This window comes from Tenrec ecaudatus, chromosome 8, assembly GCF_050624435.1.
Source record: "Tenrec ecaudatus isolate mTenEca1 chromosome 8, mTenEca1.hap1, whole genome shotgun sequence".
Taxonomy (NCBI): domain Eukaryota; kingdom Metazoa; phylum Chordata; class Mammalia; order Afrosoricida; family Tenrecidae; genus Tenrec; species Tenrec ecaudatus.
Genome location: NC_134537.1, coordinates 99338676 through 99352589, shown reverse-complemented (window position 1 = coordinate 99352589; position 13914 = coordinate 99338676). Strand labels below are relative to the sequence as shown.

Sequence of the window (13914 nt, the reverse complement as noted above, 5' to 3'; positions counted from 1 at the left end):
TGGGCACAATGGAATATACTGCTTCGGTAAAAGTTAATATTTGGCATGTGTTATAAGCTTGAAATTAGCAGCTAGATGTAAAATTACATGAAAAAGTTATTGAAATAACAAAAATAATTTAATTATGAGCAGTACAATTTGTTGGATTTTTCTTGGCTTATAAATTTTGTACTTGTTTATTTTATTTGTGTTTTTGGTCTTTTATCTAGTTCATTTTTACATTATAAATTTCCTATAAATTAATATTTTGAATCATTGAAATATCTAGAATCTGGTATATAGAAAAATCTATTCATTTTTTTAGTAAAGATATGAATCAATAAATCATCAAGCTACCAATGTAGAAAGAATTTTCTTATGCAAAGTGGATGATTTTGGCAGACTGGTCTAGTAAGCCTATTCATGAATCAGAGGAGAAGGGAGAATGGGAATATTTGTTAAGTACTAGTACCTAGGAAGACAGAGTTGGCATTGTTTAGCAAAATCTGCTTCCTCAAGCAACAGGGTAAGGGATGTTTCATAGACAGGGCGTTGCGAAAGGGTCTTCTAGAGAAGTCTGTCCTAGTAGCCAGGCCTTCTGATTTACAGGTTGTTCTTTTAGCTTGAGGGGTGCATTTGCATTCTAGCTGCAAGTACTGTTAACTCAGCTTCTGCACCTTAGAGGAGGTACGTTAATCTCGTCTTCCAAGGGAAGCAGCAGTAGTTTAGCCTTAGCAAAATGCTGAGGGACAGTTCAGCATCAGGATTAGTCTAAGTGCATCATCCTTTTAGATTTCTTGATATTTATAAAGTTCAAAATTAATAATAAGTTAATCAAATAGCTTAATATTAAAGTTATTAGGAAAAAACACACCTAAATAATATAATTCATGGTGATTTGGACATAGTCATTGTTTGCTGTTAATGAAAGTTATTTTTGTTTATTATACCACTCTAAAATGCCCTCTGAAAACATTTTTATTTTCTAGCTTTAGAAAATATCCTAGTTTTATGGGAACTACCTTTCCTGGAAAAGTCTGTGACATGAATTATGCCAAAGGAGTTGCTTTGGTAGGTCATTCTTATCTAGTTTGCTCTTAAATGTTCATGTTTCAAATACCTATTCATGACTTAAATATTGACATTTAAAATCATGAACAAATATATTAATTAGTGCTCTTTTTATAACTTTTCTATTGCTGATTTGGAGAAAATATTAAATTAGGTGTGGCTTTAAAATTAAATGGAACATTTGAAAATTCAAGCAATCATGATGGTATATTACAAGTAAAATTTTAAATATTTGAACACTGTTAGGCTATGCATCAATCTTTATAACCAGTACAATATTAGGTTAATTATTAAATGTATTATCTACACAGATTTCTGTCTAATTTAATATTTGGTGTATGTTATACATTTTAATTAAATAACATTGATTTTTCTCTTTTAAACATCAGTTATCATATTCAGTTTTTAATCATTTGTTTGGAAATAGCAGAGCAGATTGTGATAGGGAAGGAACAATAATAAAGATATTCAGGAGATAATAGCTATTATTGAGAATAAAGTCTATTTCAAGATATATTAAAATTAGAAGGGGATAATGAACTGAAGAGTACTGTAAAATAAATCTGCATTGTTTTTAAACTTGTTTACTTGTTGTTCTGTGTACAAAGGAACATAGAATCTGATTTTTAAAATATCATCATTATTATATGGGTTACTTGGGAAAGCTTAGAGGTATAATTATGATCCCACAGTTGCTTTTGATACAGAACCCATAAACAGTTACAGTCTCAGAAACCCACAGGGCTCTAGGAGGTAGCAGTAACTAAGTGGCAGTGAGTTTGTTTGAGACCCTAGTTAAAAGTAGTGTCTCCTCAATTCATACAATTAGTGACTTGAATCTAGCCCAAATTGTTTGACTATTAACATCATTTTGTAATTTCTCTGTGCCTACATGTACCTAATAAAAATGATTACGTTTCTCATGAAAGCTTTTAATTTACTGCAAAAGTGTTCTGATTCACTTATGGTTATCTTTTACTATATTACCAGACAAATATCAGAAAAGAGTCCCTCAAACAATCTCTCATTCATTCTTGAAGGTATTCTGTGAATTTTCCACTGCCACTTCATAAACTGCTATTGGTCTTATCATTGATAATGTTTGTCCACTTAAAAAATATTTTTTTCTTGAGTTAATATGGTATTTCCCTATGTATATTCATGGGAGTTCATTGCTTTATATTTCACACATTAAGCTACCCCCTATTTAAATCATATTTCATTTATATATGTGAATAGAGCTCTAAATGAATTTTTTCCATACAGACATCCCATTAATCTAGTACCATTTACTGAGAATCCAATTTGCTCCCTAGAGAATCATCTTTATCATAAATGAAGTAACCATGTATATGAGGGTGTTTCCAAAAAGGTTGTAGAAAATGGAATCAAGATAATAGCATTGTTTCACAAACTTTGTCAAGCTCCCTCATCTGTTTCTTATATTTGCTTACAGGTTTTATATTTATTTTGGTGTATCCTTACACCAATACTATACTTTAATATCATGTAAACAGTCCTCTGTCCCCCTGTCCAATGGCGCCTTGGCTATTCTTTGTTGAGGAGTCCTAGTGGTGTAATGGTCAAAGCCCCTGGCAACCAACTGGCAGGTCCGAGGTTCATAGACACCAGCTGCTCCACCAGAAAAAGATGTGATGAGAGGATATAACTGTAACGCACACTGCTGATTTTGTTTCAACTTGCATTTACGAGGGGATGGACTCCAAACTCTCAATTGGGTCGCAGCCTGATTGATGCCTCTCAGAATGTATATCCTTTTCATAAGGAAGAACATGGAAGTTTCTCTCTCTCATTCTGCCCCTCTACCTTCCTGCTTGCTGGAATACTGCGTCTGTCTCCAGGAGTGGCTGAATGTGGGCTGGCCAACCCTGAGAGTTGTTGGAACCCTGCCCTGCAAGTCCCCCCCACACCATCCTCCACTTTATATTTTTACATCATTGTCCTGAAGCTACATGAGTCTAAAGAGGGATCCAGTTTGCATTGGACTTATTTATGGACTTGATTTGACTGGGCTGGCATGGCTTCTTGATATAAAATTACTTCTTTTTAAATTATTAATTTATTATCAGTTGGGAGTTAATACATATATCATATCCTTCCATAGCTCATTTATGTCAAGTAGAATTGTACAATTGCTACCACAATCAGTTTCTAAGCATCCTTGACACCATCTCCCTTTCATCCCTCCCCCCACCACTGTTCCCCTCCGCTTGAACTCCTTATTCTATTTGTTGTCCCTATAGGTTCATCAATCCTGGGTTTCATACCCTGAAAAACAGAGAAGTATACAATACAACTTCAAGAGGGTGGCCTCCAAATGACATCGCACCTCTGAGATATACACCCTAATGTGAATAAACAAAAAGCAAAGTGAACAATAAAAACCAAAAGTTCAGAAAATTTTAGAAACTAGTTCAGGTCCAGCATGCATCAGATGGGGGATTTTCTGACAAAGTAAATATGACTATTCGAGTCAGATTTATGCCTTTGATCTTCTATCCTCCTCTCTCCAATGCACCCTATTTAGTAACCACTTTCCTCCCATCCCTCAATTATAGTCCCAGGGAGTTCCCTGGAGGCTTACTTCTTCTGTAGGTCCACCAATGAATCCTGGGATTCTACTGTCACTCAGCGCCTCTGCGCACCAGATTCTCACAAGTTAGCCTCTGATCCTGATCCCTCCTTCCACTTTGGATTGTGTTGGTTCCAATTCTTTGGGGACTGTTGATGGTGTGTTTCTTACATGTGGGCTTAGTTGAAATCTCATGTAGATGACTGCTTGTTTGGAGACAAGCCTTTAAGACCACAGATGCAATCTTATTTGATAGCCAGGCACCATTTACATTATTTGTCACCTTTTGCTTCAGCACTGCATCTTCTGTAACCCCTTCCTGAGGACGAGTATTGAGCAGGGCCATGATCCAAGAACTAATTGTTCTTAAGTTGGAGCTAGGATTTAGTGAGAGCCCCAAACACATTTCTGTATCTATTTTTTCCCTCTCAATTTATTATTACTTGGTATTTAATACTTATCTCTTCTCATTCCATAGTTCAATCAAGTGTAGCAGATTTCTACAATTGCTTCCATAATCAGTTTCCAAACATACCTTTCCTTCCTGGATTCCTTGGCATTGTCTGCATTTTACTCCTGCCCACCTGCTTCCCATATTCCACACTCCCTCACGGAACCCTTATCTATTTGCTGTCCTGACAGGTTCATCAATCCTGGAGTCATTTACCGAAAAACATATAACAGCTTCATTAGGGTGACCCCCAATGACATAGCACCTCAGAGGTACATCCCAATATGAACAAACAAAAACAAATAATTCAGAATGTCCATCACAGGTGTTTCAGAATAATGCATATCTTAATACAGCATATAGGACACTGTATGTATAGCAAGGCCTTGTTTCTCCACTTGTCAACAGCTCACTACTCTTGGAAGAACTCTCTTGTGCTTCCTCAGACACCGTGTGTTTTCTGACTAAAGTCCTCAGGTTACAAGTGTGTCTGAAGTAGAGTCCAGTTCACGCAGTAGAGTTCCTGCGTGGGATCCCACTGGTGTATTCTATGGAGCATGCTGAGTGTCTTTAAGATCCAGCATTAAGTGTCCCAGCATTGCACAGCACCTAGCCTGGGTCCGTGGGATACCCCGTTATGCCTGGGTTCAATGTGACCCATTTGTTGCATGCCACTTAAGACCCCCCCCCTACTCCCAAGCCCTTAGTCTCCTCCCAATTATTTTCAGTCATTCTTCACTCCATCTGGAGGTCAGTCCTACCAACAGAAATGCTCTTGTGTTCCTTGAGATGTGTTTGTTCTTTTCCCCTCTCCTGCACTGTTTTCCCATCAAGTATCCCCGATCCCTCTGATTGGGCTGTTTCCCTGTCCAGGGAGACTTTGTCATAGGTTTACATGGCAGTCACTCCGTAGACAACATCCCCTTCCCCTCCCCTGACCATTTGTTCCCAGCTGATGTGAGGAACCCTCTGGCCAAGTGACCTTCAAAATACTTATCTAGAGCAGATAGTATATGGTTCATTGGTACCGGTTAGACTCTCCACCAGGCTGTCTAGCTCCCCAGCAAGAAGACTGGATGCCCTACAAACTCAAGCCTGTTCCTGCTCCTCTGCTTGTTCTATAGCAGTGGACTCAAACAGCATTTGTCCTTTTGTGCTTGACTAACTTCACTCAGCAGAATGTCGTCTAGATCCATCTCCATCTTGAGGTGTTTCATGGTTTCATTGCTGTTTTTACAGATGTGTAGTATTCCATTGTATATATATATATATATATATATATATATATATATATATATATATATATATACCAGAGTTTTGTTTATTCCAATCTTCTACTGATGGGAATTTAGGCTGTTTCTAGCTTCTTGTTATTGTGATGCATGCTGCAATGAACACGAGGAAGGAAACATCTATTTGTATTCTGCTTCTTATTTCTTTTGGATGCATACCCAGTATTGGTATTGCTGGATCCTATGGTATTTCAATTGCCACCTCTTTTATGTGTCACCATGTCACCTTCCACAATGGTTGTATGTGTTTACAATTGTACCAGCAGTGGATAAGGGTTCCAATCTCACTACACACCCTCCAGCATTTGTTGTTCTCAGTGTTTTTTTTAATTGTGCTACAGTTATGGGTGTTAGGTGGTATCTCACAGTTGTTTTGACTTGCATTTCCTAGATGGCTAGTGACCAGGAACATTTTCTCTTGTGTTTATTAGCCATTTGAGCATCATCCTTTGGGATTAGTCTGTTCAAGTCCTTTGCTGCCTTCTCAAAGGGTTATTTTTTTCTTGTTATAGATTTGTAAAATACCGTAATTTGACCTTTTTTGTTATGTCATTACTAAATATCTTTTCCCAGTCTGTGAGCTCTCTTCTTACTCTTTTAATGGACTGTTTTATTTTTAATAGGTCCCACTCATCTATTTTGTCTCCCACATATATGTGTTTCCTTTGTTGCTTCTGTGCTAGCCCAGGTGTTCCCTGCGCTAAGGCACTTAATTTGTCTCAATTTTCTCATTGATGACCCTGATAGCTTTGGATTTTACATTTAGGATTTTGATTCATGCTACTCTGCACCCCCCAGACTCTACTTCATATTACTGCACCATTGTCCTGCAGCTATGTGAGTCTACAGGGCTTTGGTTTGCAATTGGACTTATTTATGGCCTTGAGTTGGTTTGGGTTGGGTTGGAATGGCTTCTTGATATAAGTTTATGATTAAAATATTTAAATAACACCCTCCCCTCACAATTGAATAGCATATAAGTCTTAGATGAATTAATATTTTAATGAATTTTATGTGCTAATTTTTCTTAATAAAGCCAACATTTTATAACTACATTTGATCCTTGTCTGATTGGTTTTATGTTTATTTTTCTTAGTATTCAGAAGGCTTATCCTTGGAGTCATTTACTGTTATTATTGTGCAGTTACTTGGCCTTAACATGGGATTAACTTATGACACCAATACTGACAAGTGCCTTTGTGCAGCTGAAATTTGCACAATGATGCCAAAAGCAGTGTAAGACATTTTCCTTATTAAATATATATTTTTATTATACGTTTTAAAAAAATTTAGTTGGGGGAGTGAGAACTTTTGAATTTCTCTTGCCTAAATTTATATGGTTGGCAATGATAACACTTTATATCTAATAATGGTAAAAGATTTATTCACATGCAAATGAAATTTTTATTGAAATAGACTATTCTCTGGACTTTAAAGCTAGTCTCAATAATTTAAGACTAGTGGAATCATATAAAAAATGTGTTCTGACCATATAGAAACTAATAATGAAAGGTAAGTAACTATTCCAAATTATTTGGAAAAGTAACATATATGTAATGAAAAAAATCTCTTCCCTATAAAAGTAAACTACAATTAAAATCTGAAAACTTTATTAGTGAAAATGATAATATCATCTATCAAAACTTGTGGGAAGTGGCAAAAAGTATTCAAAAGTGATATTTATGGATTTGAATAAATACAGTAGTTAAGAATGAGATTATATTAATAAAGGTCTTTGTATAATGCAACTAGAATAGGAACACTAGATTAAACTTATAGGAAGTGGAAAAGAAGAAATCAATGGTCTTGAAAGCTGACTTAAACAAAATAAAAGTAATTAAAATGTTTCTTCTTTAAATAGATAAAGTTGTTAAGCCATCAGCAAGACTGATTAAAGAGTGGGAGAGTGGAAGAGGGACAATGCAGATTACTTAGGGTCAGGAAATAAAAATGAATATCAATAGATTTGAAAGACATTAAAGGGATTTTGAAACTTTCTGTGACTGTGAAGAGTTAGTCACGAAACCCATGGGAGTTGCTATTGAGTCATAGTCTGCCTGATGGTACAAGTTTGTTTTATTTTGCTGTTTTTGAAAGAGGATTTTTAAAATAAATAATGTTATGCATATAAATTCTTCCAGCTGGTAGAATGAAAATGAGTCCATGAAAAACTAACACGAAGATAATAGAACCATTCTGGAAAATATTTTTTCAGTTTCTCATAAAACAAAACATGCGCTTATTGGATAGTCTGAACTTACCCTGTTGTTGTTATACTATTTCTGTCCCCGAAACAATATATTAATTTCCTAGTAGTCTTCATCTTCAGAAGCATATAATGTTAACACATTTTTATTTTATCAGTGCTGATAGGTATATACTGTTATCTCATGGTTTTATTTTGCATTAGCTTAAAGAACACTGGTGGTTGAGTAGTTAAGAATTTGACTGCCTACTGAAAGGTTGATGCTTTGAACACATCATGGTCCATGATATAGTATAATCCACGAGAAAGATAGAGTAGTATGCTTCCTTGAAGATTAAAAATCTAATGTCATCAAGTCAATTCTGACTCAGTGACCCTATGTGATGTTACCAAAGATGATCCCTTTGTACACCCTCTGCTCTACTCTTTCCTACAAAATCACTATGAATCTGAATTAACTAGATGGCAACTGATTTATTATTTTGGGGGTAATGACTAATAATGTCTCAAGATGCTTTTCATGTGTTTATTTACCGTCCTTATCTTCATATCTTTATTTGTTTTGCCTACTTTGTAGTTGGATTCTTTTAATTCTTGAGTTCTTGGGCATTCTTGATATACACCAGATACTAACTAGTATTTGTTAAATACATTATTTCCAAACACCTTCTATTCATTTATAGCTTCTTTCTTTCATCCCAGGTACCAGATTTCAATGGAAAAATATTTTAATTTTAATGAAATTCAGTTTATCAAAAGTTCCTAATAGGAATAGTGTTGTTAGTGTCAAGTCTAATAACTCTTTGTGAAGTCATCGATCCTGAAGATTTCTTCCAATTTTTCCCCCCTAAAAACAAAAACTAAATCCGACTGCAATCGAGCAGATTCTGACTCAGCATGCCCATGAAGGACAGAGGATGTGTGCTCCCTGGGGGTGCCAGGCTATAAAACTTAGGGCACATGCCACTTCTTCTGCCTCCCATGGAGAAGCTGACGTGCTTGAGTTTTGGGCTAACAGCCTGATGTTTCACCTACCATGCCACCATATTTCCTGAGTAAATGAATTATATTAAATACTAGGAGTCCTGGTGGCATATTAGTTACGCATTGGGCTGAGATCCACAAGTTCTACAGGAGACATAAAATTTAAAAATTCAATTTTTTGATCTTGGAAAGATAAATGAGAATAAATAGCAGTTGCTTAAAGGATTTTTAAAATTTGCACATTAGATATATAATAGATCTTTGTGTAAAATAGGGTGAATGACAACAAAAAGATTTTGTTATATGTTACTTTTCATTACAATAATTTTCTTAGTGGAACTTAAATTTTATATACAAGCATCTTAGCAATATAGTTAAATAAACATTTTCAAAAGTATCCTTATTTTTTTCTATAGATAATAAGGCCCTTTAAATCGCTCTCAAATATATCATTTGGGGATATTAAGAGATATACACTCATAATTTTTATCATATCTATATATTTTTATTTTAGACATTTTGGAGGTGTAAAGGATTTTAGCACCTGCAGTTTGGATAACTTCAAGTATATTATCGCACACTCTAACCTTAACTGTCTTCAGAATCACTCTGTTGAGACCCCAGTGTATAAACAACCAGGCAAAGTGTGTGGCAATGGAAAGGTGGAACCTGGTGAAGAATGTGATTGTGGCACTGCAAAGGTTAGTACACTGTTTCCAAATATGTTAACACTGTTTCCATGTGTGAAATAGGTGGGAAAGAAGACAGGAACTGACTTCTAGAAAGCTCTTTGGAAAACACGCTCTTCTTTGGGAAAATGGACACCTTTGATTCTTCTAATTTGATTTTTTAATATGGGGACCAGAAAGTCTTTAGATAATATTTGATCTTAAATAATGCCTTCTAAATTTCTTTAGTGGTTCAGCTCCAAGCTAATAATTAGTGTCCACAAAAAGCATCTGCCAAGTTTAATAAAAATATATTTAATAACAAGCAGTTACAAAAATAGATGAGAATATTTAAATATTATATACTATAACTACTAGGATAGCAACATGTATTATTTGCTATTATAGATGTTTTATTGATAGGTGAAAGTAGTTTCAAATATAGAAAGATTAAATCTAGCACTGCAGAAAATATAAAAATATTGAACTATTTTTAAACTAAAACAAAGACAAAAGATGATAGCAGAGGCAATAACAACAAATGAAGTAGCCATGTAAAACTTCCACAGATAACAGTAAAATATTCTATCTTTCTCGTGGATTATACTATATCATGGACCGTGATGTGTTCAAAGTAACAAACAGAAATACACATATATACAATACATAAACATGAAATCATGTTAGTTAGACAGTGGATACAGTAAAATACAAAATACACATATGTACAATACATAAACATCAAATCATGTTAGATAGACAGAGAGACAGTGGTTTCATAACCCAGGAAAACATACAAAAAAGAAAGTCAGAACAGTTTATACATTAAAAACTGCAGCTGGAAGAGGAGGTCGGAATTTGCGGTCTGAGTCCTGGTGGCATATAATGGCTGTGTAAATCCATATGTTTATTGGATTGATATGATGAAATAGAGTTATGACTGGGGCCAACTAGATATTTAAGGAGTAAAACCTGCAATGTAGGAAATTGTGAATGAGGCGACACCTAAACTCTGCTGATCACCTCTGTGTGAATACTTGTTAAATTACACATAGACCAAACAGGTAAAGGGGACAAGGAGGGTTGTATCAGAAAAAAACATACCCCAAATGACCAAAGGACACCAAATGAACCCTGTGAATTCATGATCTTTTTGGAGAAAATTTGTGTAATGATGCACACACTTTGGCCACAGAAAATTGAAGCATGACTTGTTTAGATGTCAGAATTCAAAGCCTCAGGTGGAAGAGTTGCTGGGTAATTAATTGGAACCTGCTAGACACAAAAACCAAGCTCACTTCCCTCAGATTGATTCAGTGACCTAATGGGACAGAGTAGAAATATCTTTGTAGGTTCCAAAGACTGTGGGTTTTTTTCTGGTAACATTTTATTGGGGGCTCATACAATTCTTATCACAATCCATACATACATCCATTGTGTCAAGCATTTTTGTACATTTGTTGCCATCATCATTCTCAAAACATTTTCTTTCTGCTTGAGCCCTTAATATCAGCTCCTCACTTTCCCCTTCCCTCCCGCCCTTTATAATTTATAAATTATTATTATTTTTTCAAATCTTACACTGCCCGCTGTCTTTCACCCACTTTTCTGTTGTCTTTTTTTTTAATGGGAGTAGAAAGCCTCATCTTTATCCCGTGGAGCAACTGGTGATTTTGAACTGCTGACCTTTTGGTTAACACCCTACCTGTATCTCATGCCACCTTCAACTTTTCAAAAACAAGAAAACAAGAGAGCTTGAACTTTAACATTTAAATATAACCTTTACTTAAATTCTTGGCTGAATGTCAAATTATACCAGAAAACCAGGCTAGATGATCATGATAGCTTAATTATTCAATTGAAATGCATCAATTCTTCTTCAGTCTTCCTTATTCAATGTCCAAGTTTCACATGCATATGAGGCAATTGAGAAAGCCATGGCTTGTGTCAGGCACACCTAAGTTTTCAGAGTAACACCTTTGCTTTCAATACTCTCAAGAGACACTGTAGCAGATTTAGCTAATCCAACTCTTCTTTTGATCTCTTGTTGCTGTTCCCATGAGCATTGACTGTGAATCCAAGCAAGATAAAATCTTTGACAAGTTTATCTTTTCTCCATCTATCAGATGCTCCCTATTAGTTCAATTTTGAGGATTTTGGTGTTCTTCACACTGAGTTGTAAAACTCCGAAGCCACATTTGTCTTTACGCAATCTGCAGATTTGCTCTGCATATAAAATGAACAAGTATAAAATGAGGGCAGAGGGCTATAAAATGAATAGAGGAAACAACCACAACACACACTTCTCCTGATTCTAAACCATCCATTATTCCCTGGTTCAGTTCACACAACTGCCTGTTGATCCGTGTACAAGTTCCCCGTGAGCACAAATAAGTGGTGTGGATCCCATTCTTCTCAAGTCTATTCATCTTTGGTTGTGATCCACACAATCAAATGCCGTGGCATGGTTAAAAAAAACACACACACACAAACATCTTTCTGATATCCGCTGTTTTCAACCCAGATCCATCTGACATCAACAATGATATCCCTTGTTCCAAGTCTTCTTCTGAATCTGGCCTACACCTCGGGCAGCTTTCTGTTAACATACTGCTGCAACTCTGCGTGGCATGAAATAATAATAAAAAGAACAATGAAGAGACAGTACATTGTAAGGGAAAAAAACAAGCAATAGTAACAATCATCAGATTTCAAGATAACAGAATTTTCAGAAGTACCATTAAACTACCTATGTTAATTATATTTAGGGTGATAAAATATAAGAGAAAAACTTTAAAAAGGCAAATTTGTAGAGAAACAGCAGCTAATTTTGTTTTACAAAAAAACCCTCCCAAATGACAACAATAACAAATGAGAGAGAAAAGAAAAGAAATAGATGTCATACCTTATTGTGACATGGCTAAAGCGACAAGGAGTCCTGATGTCACAATGGATTAAGCACAGACTTGCTTACCAAAAGATTGAAAATCTAACCTCACAAGCTCTCCACAAAGATTTACAGCCTCAGAAAGCTCTGGACTATTTCTGCTCTTTGTACTCTGTTTTGACTCCATAGCAGTAGGGTGAGCTTGACTTGAAGAGATCATGGGTAAATTTGTATATGCTGTTGGCATTCTTGGGTGCCGTCAGTCAGGCCCCACTAGCAGGAAGCCGCCACACACATAGAGTCAAGCACAACCCAGTCTTGTGCCATCTTCAGTTATTATGCTTTAGCTTATTGCTGCAGCAACTGTGCCAGTTTATCTGGTCGGGGTCTTCTTTCATTCTCTACCCCTCTTATTTACTCAGCATGATGTCCTTCTCCAGGGACTGGTCTCTCCTGATATGTCCAAAGTAAGTGAGACAACATCTCACAACTCTTTCCTTTAAGGAACATTCGGGTACTTCTTCCTAGTAAGATGTGTTTGTTCATTTGATCGTCCATCATACTTTCAATGTCTGTCAATAGCACCATAGTTCAAATGCATCGATTTTTCTTATCCCATGTCCAGCTTTCAAATGAAGTAATTAAAATGACCAATGATTGGGCCAGGTTCACTTTAGTTCTCAAAATACGGTCTTTGATTTACAGCGCTTTAAAGAGGTCTGGTGAAGCAGATTTACCAAATTCAATGTAAATCTCATGATTGCTGCTTGTCTCAAGTCCTTTTTCCACATCCTCCTCTGAATCGGCCTTGAATCTCTAGCCAGCTCCCTCTCAGTGTAGCACTGCCATCGTTGATGCATGATCTTCAGCAAAAGTTTGCTTTCCTGTAAAATCAATGATCTTGTTCTATACTTTGAACATTCTGTTGGTTCACCTTTCTTTGGGTCCAAATATAGATCTCTTCCATTTGGTGGCGCAGAGAGCTGGCTTCCAAATTTTTTGGCAAAGATGAGTGAGTGCTTCCAGGGATTCATCATCTTGTTAAAACATTGCAATTGGCAGCCCATCAGTTCCTGCAGACTTGCTTTCAGTCAGTGCCTTCAGTGCTGCTGAGGAGTCTTCCTTCAATATCAATGGTTCTTGATCCTAGGCTACCTCTTACAATTGTCGACTGCCAACTACTTCGTTGTGGTACAGTGACTATGCATTCCTCCCATAGTCTCTTGATGCTTCCTGCATTTTCATCATTTTACCCATAGGATCTTTCAATATTGCAACTGGAGGTTTGAATTCAAATGTAAATGAGATTTGAAACAAGCTTGAGAGACAAATATATAAATGAGAATTGAATAAAATAATCATGAAATTACATCTAGTGAGTGTGGTAGTTACATAACATGTTGCCAATTTGAGACTTAAGAGGGAAAGAGTGGAGTTTAGCCTGTCAATCAGGTCACAGCTTGATGACCTCATTTGGAGGCACTAAGAAGAGATAAATAGCTTGCTGGAGGCGGGACACACGTTATTTCCATTGACAAGACACATGGAGCTACTCCAGAGCTCTGGAGCCAGAGAACCCACGTGGAGACCCTTGCCAGTGCTGGAGGGATTCCTGGAGGGATTGCAAAGATCAGTGCCACCATAAAACACTTGGAATATGCAGGGGTGGTGATTCCTACCACATCCCCATGTAACTCACCTGTTTAGCCTGTAAAGACAGATGGATTCTGGAGAATGACAGCGGATTATCATAAATTTAACCAGGTGACTCCAATTCCAGCTG

General features: G+C 36.3%; 1 protein-coding gene across 1 annotated transcript in view; it reads left to right on the top strand.

Annotated features, from left to right (window-relative positions):
• Positions 1 to 8: 8 nt before the first annotated feature.
• The window catches only part of LOC142455488 (disintegrin and metalloproteinase domain-containing protein 5-like), a 50260-nt gene continuing 36354 nt past the window's right edge, over positions 9 to 13914 (top strand). Inside the window, exons 1-3 of the mRNA XM_075557221.1 lie at positions 9 to 26; positions 6483 to 6622; positions 9091 to 9277. Coding sequence (XP_075413336.1) covers positions 9 to 26; positions 6483 to 6622; positions 9091 to 9277 — 345 coding nt within the window. The remainder of the gene's footprint in view (positions 27 to 6482; positions 6623 to 9090; positions 9278 to 13914) is intronic.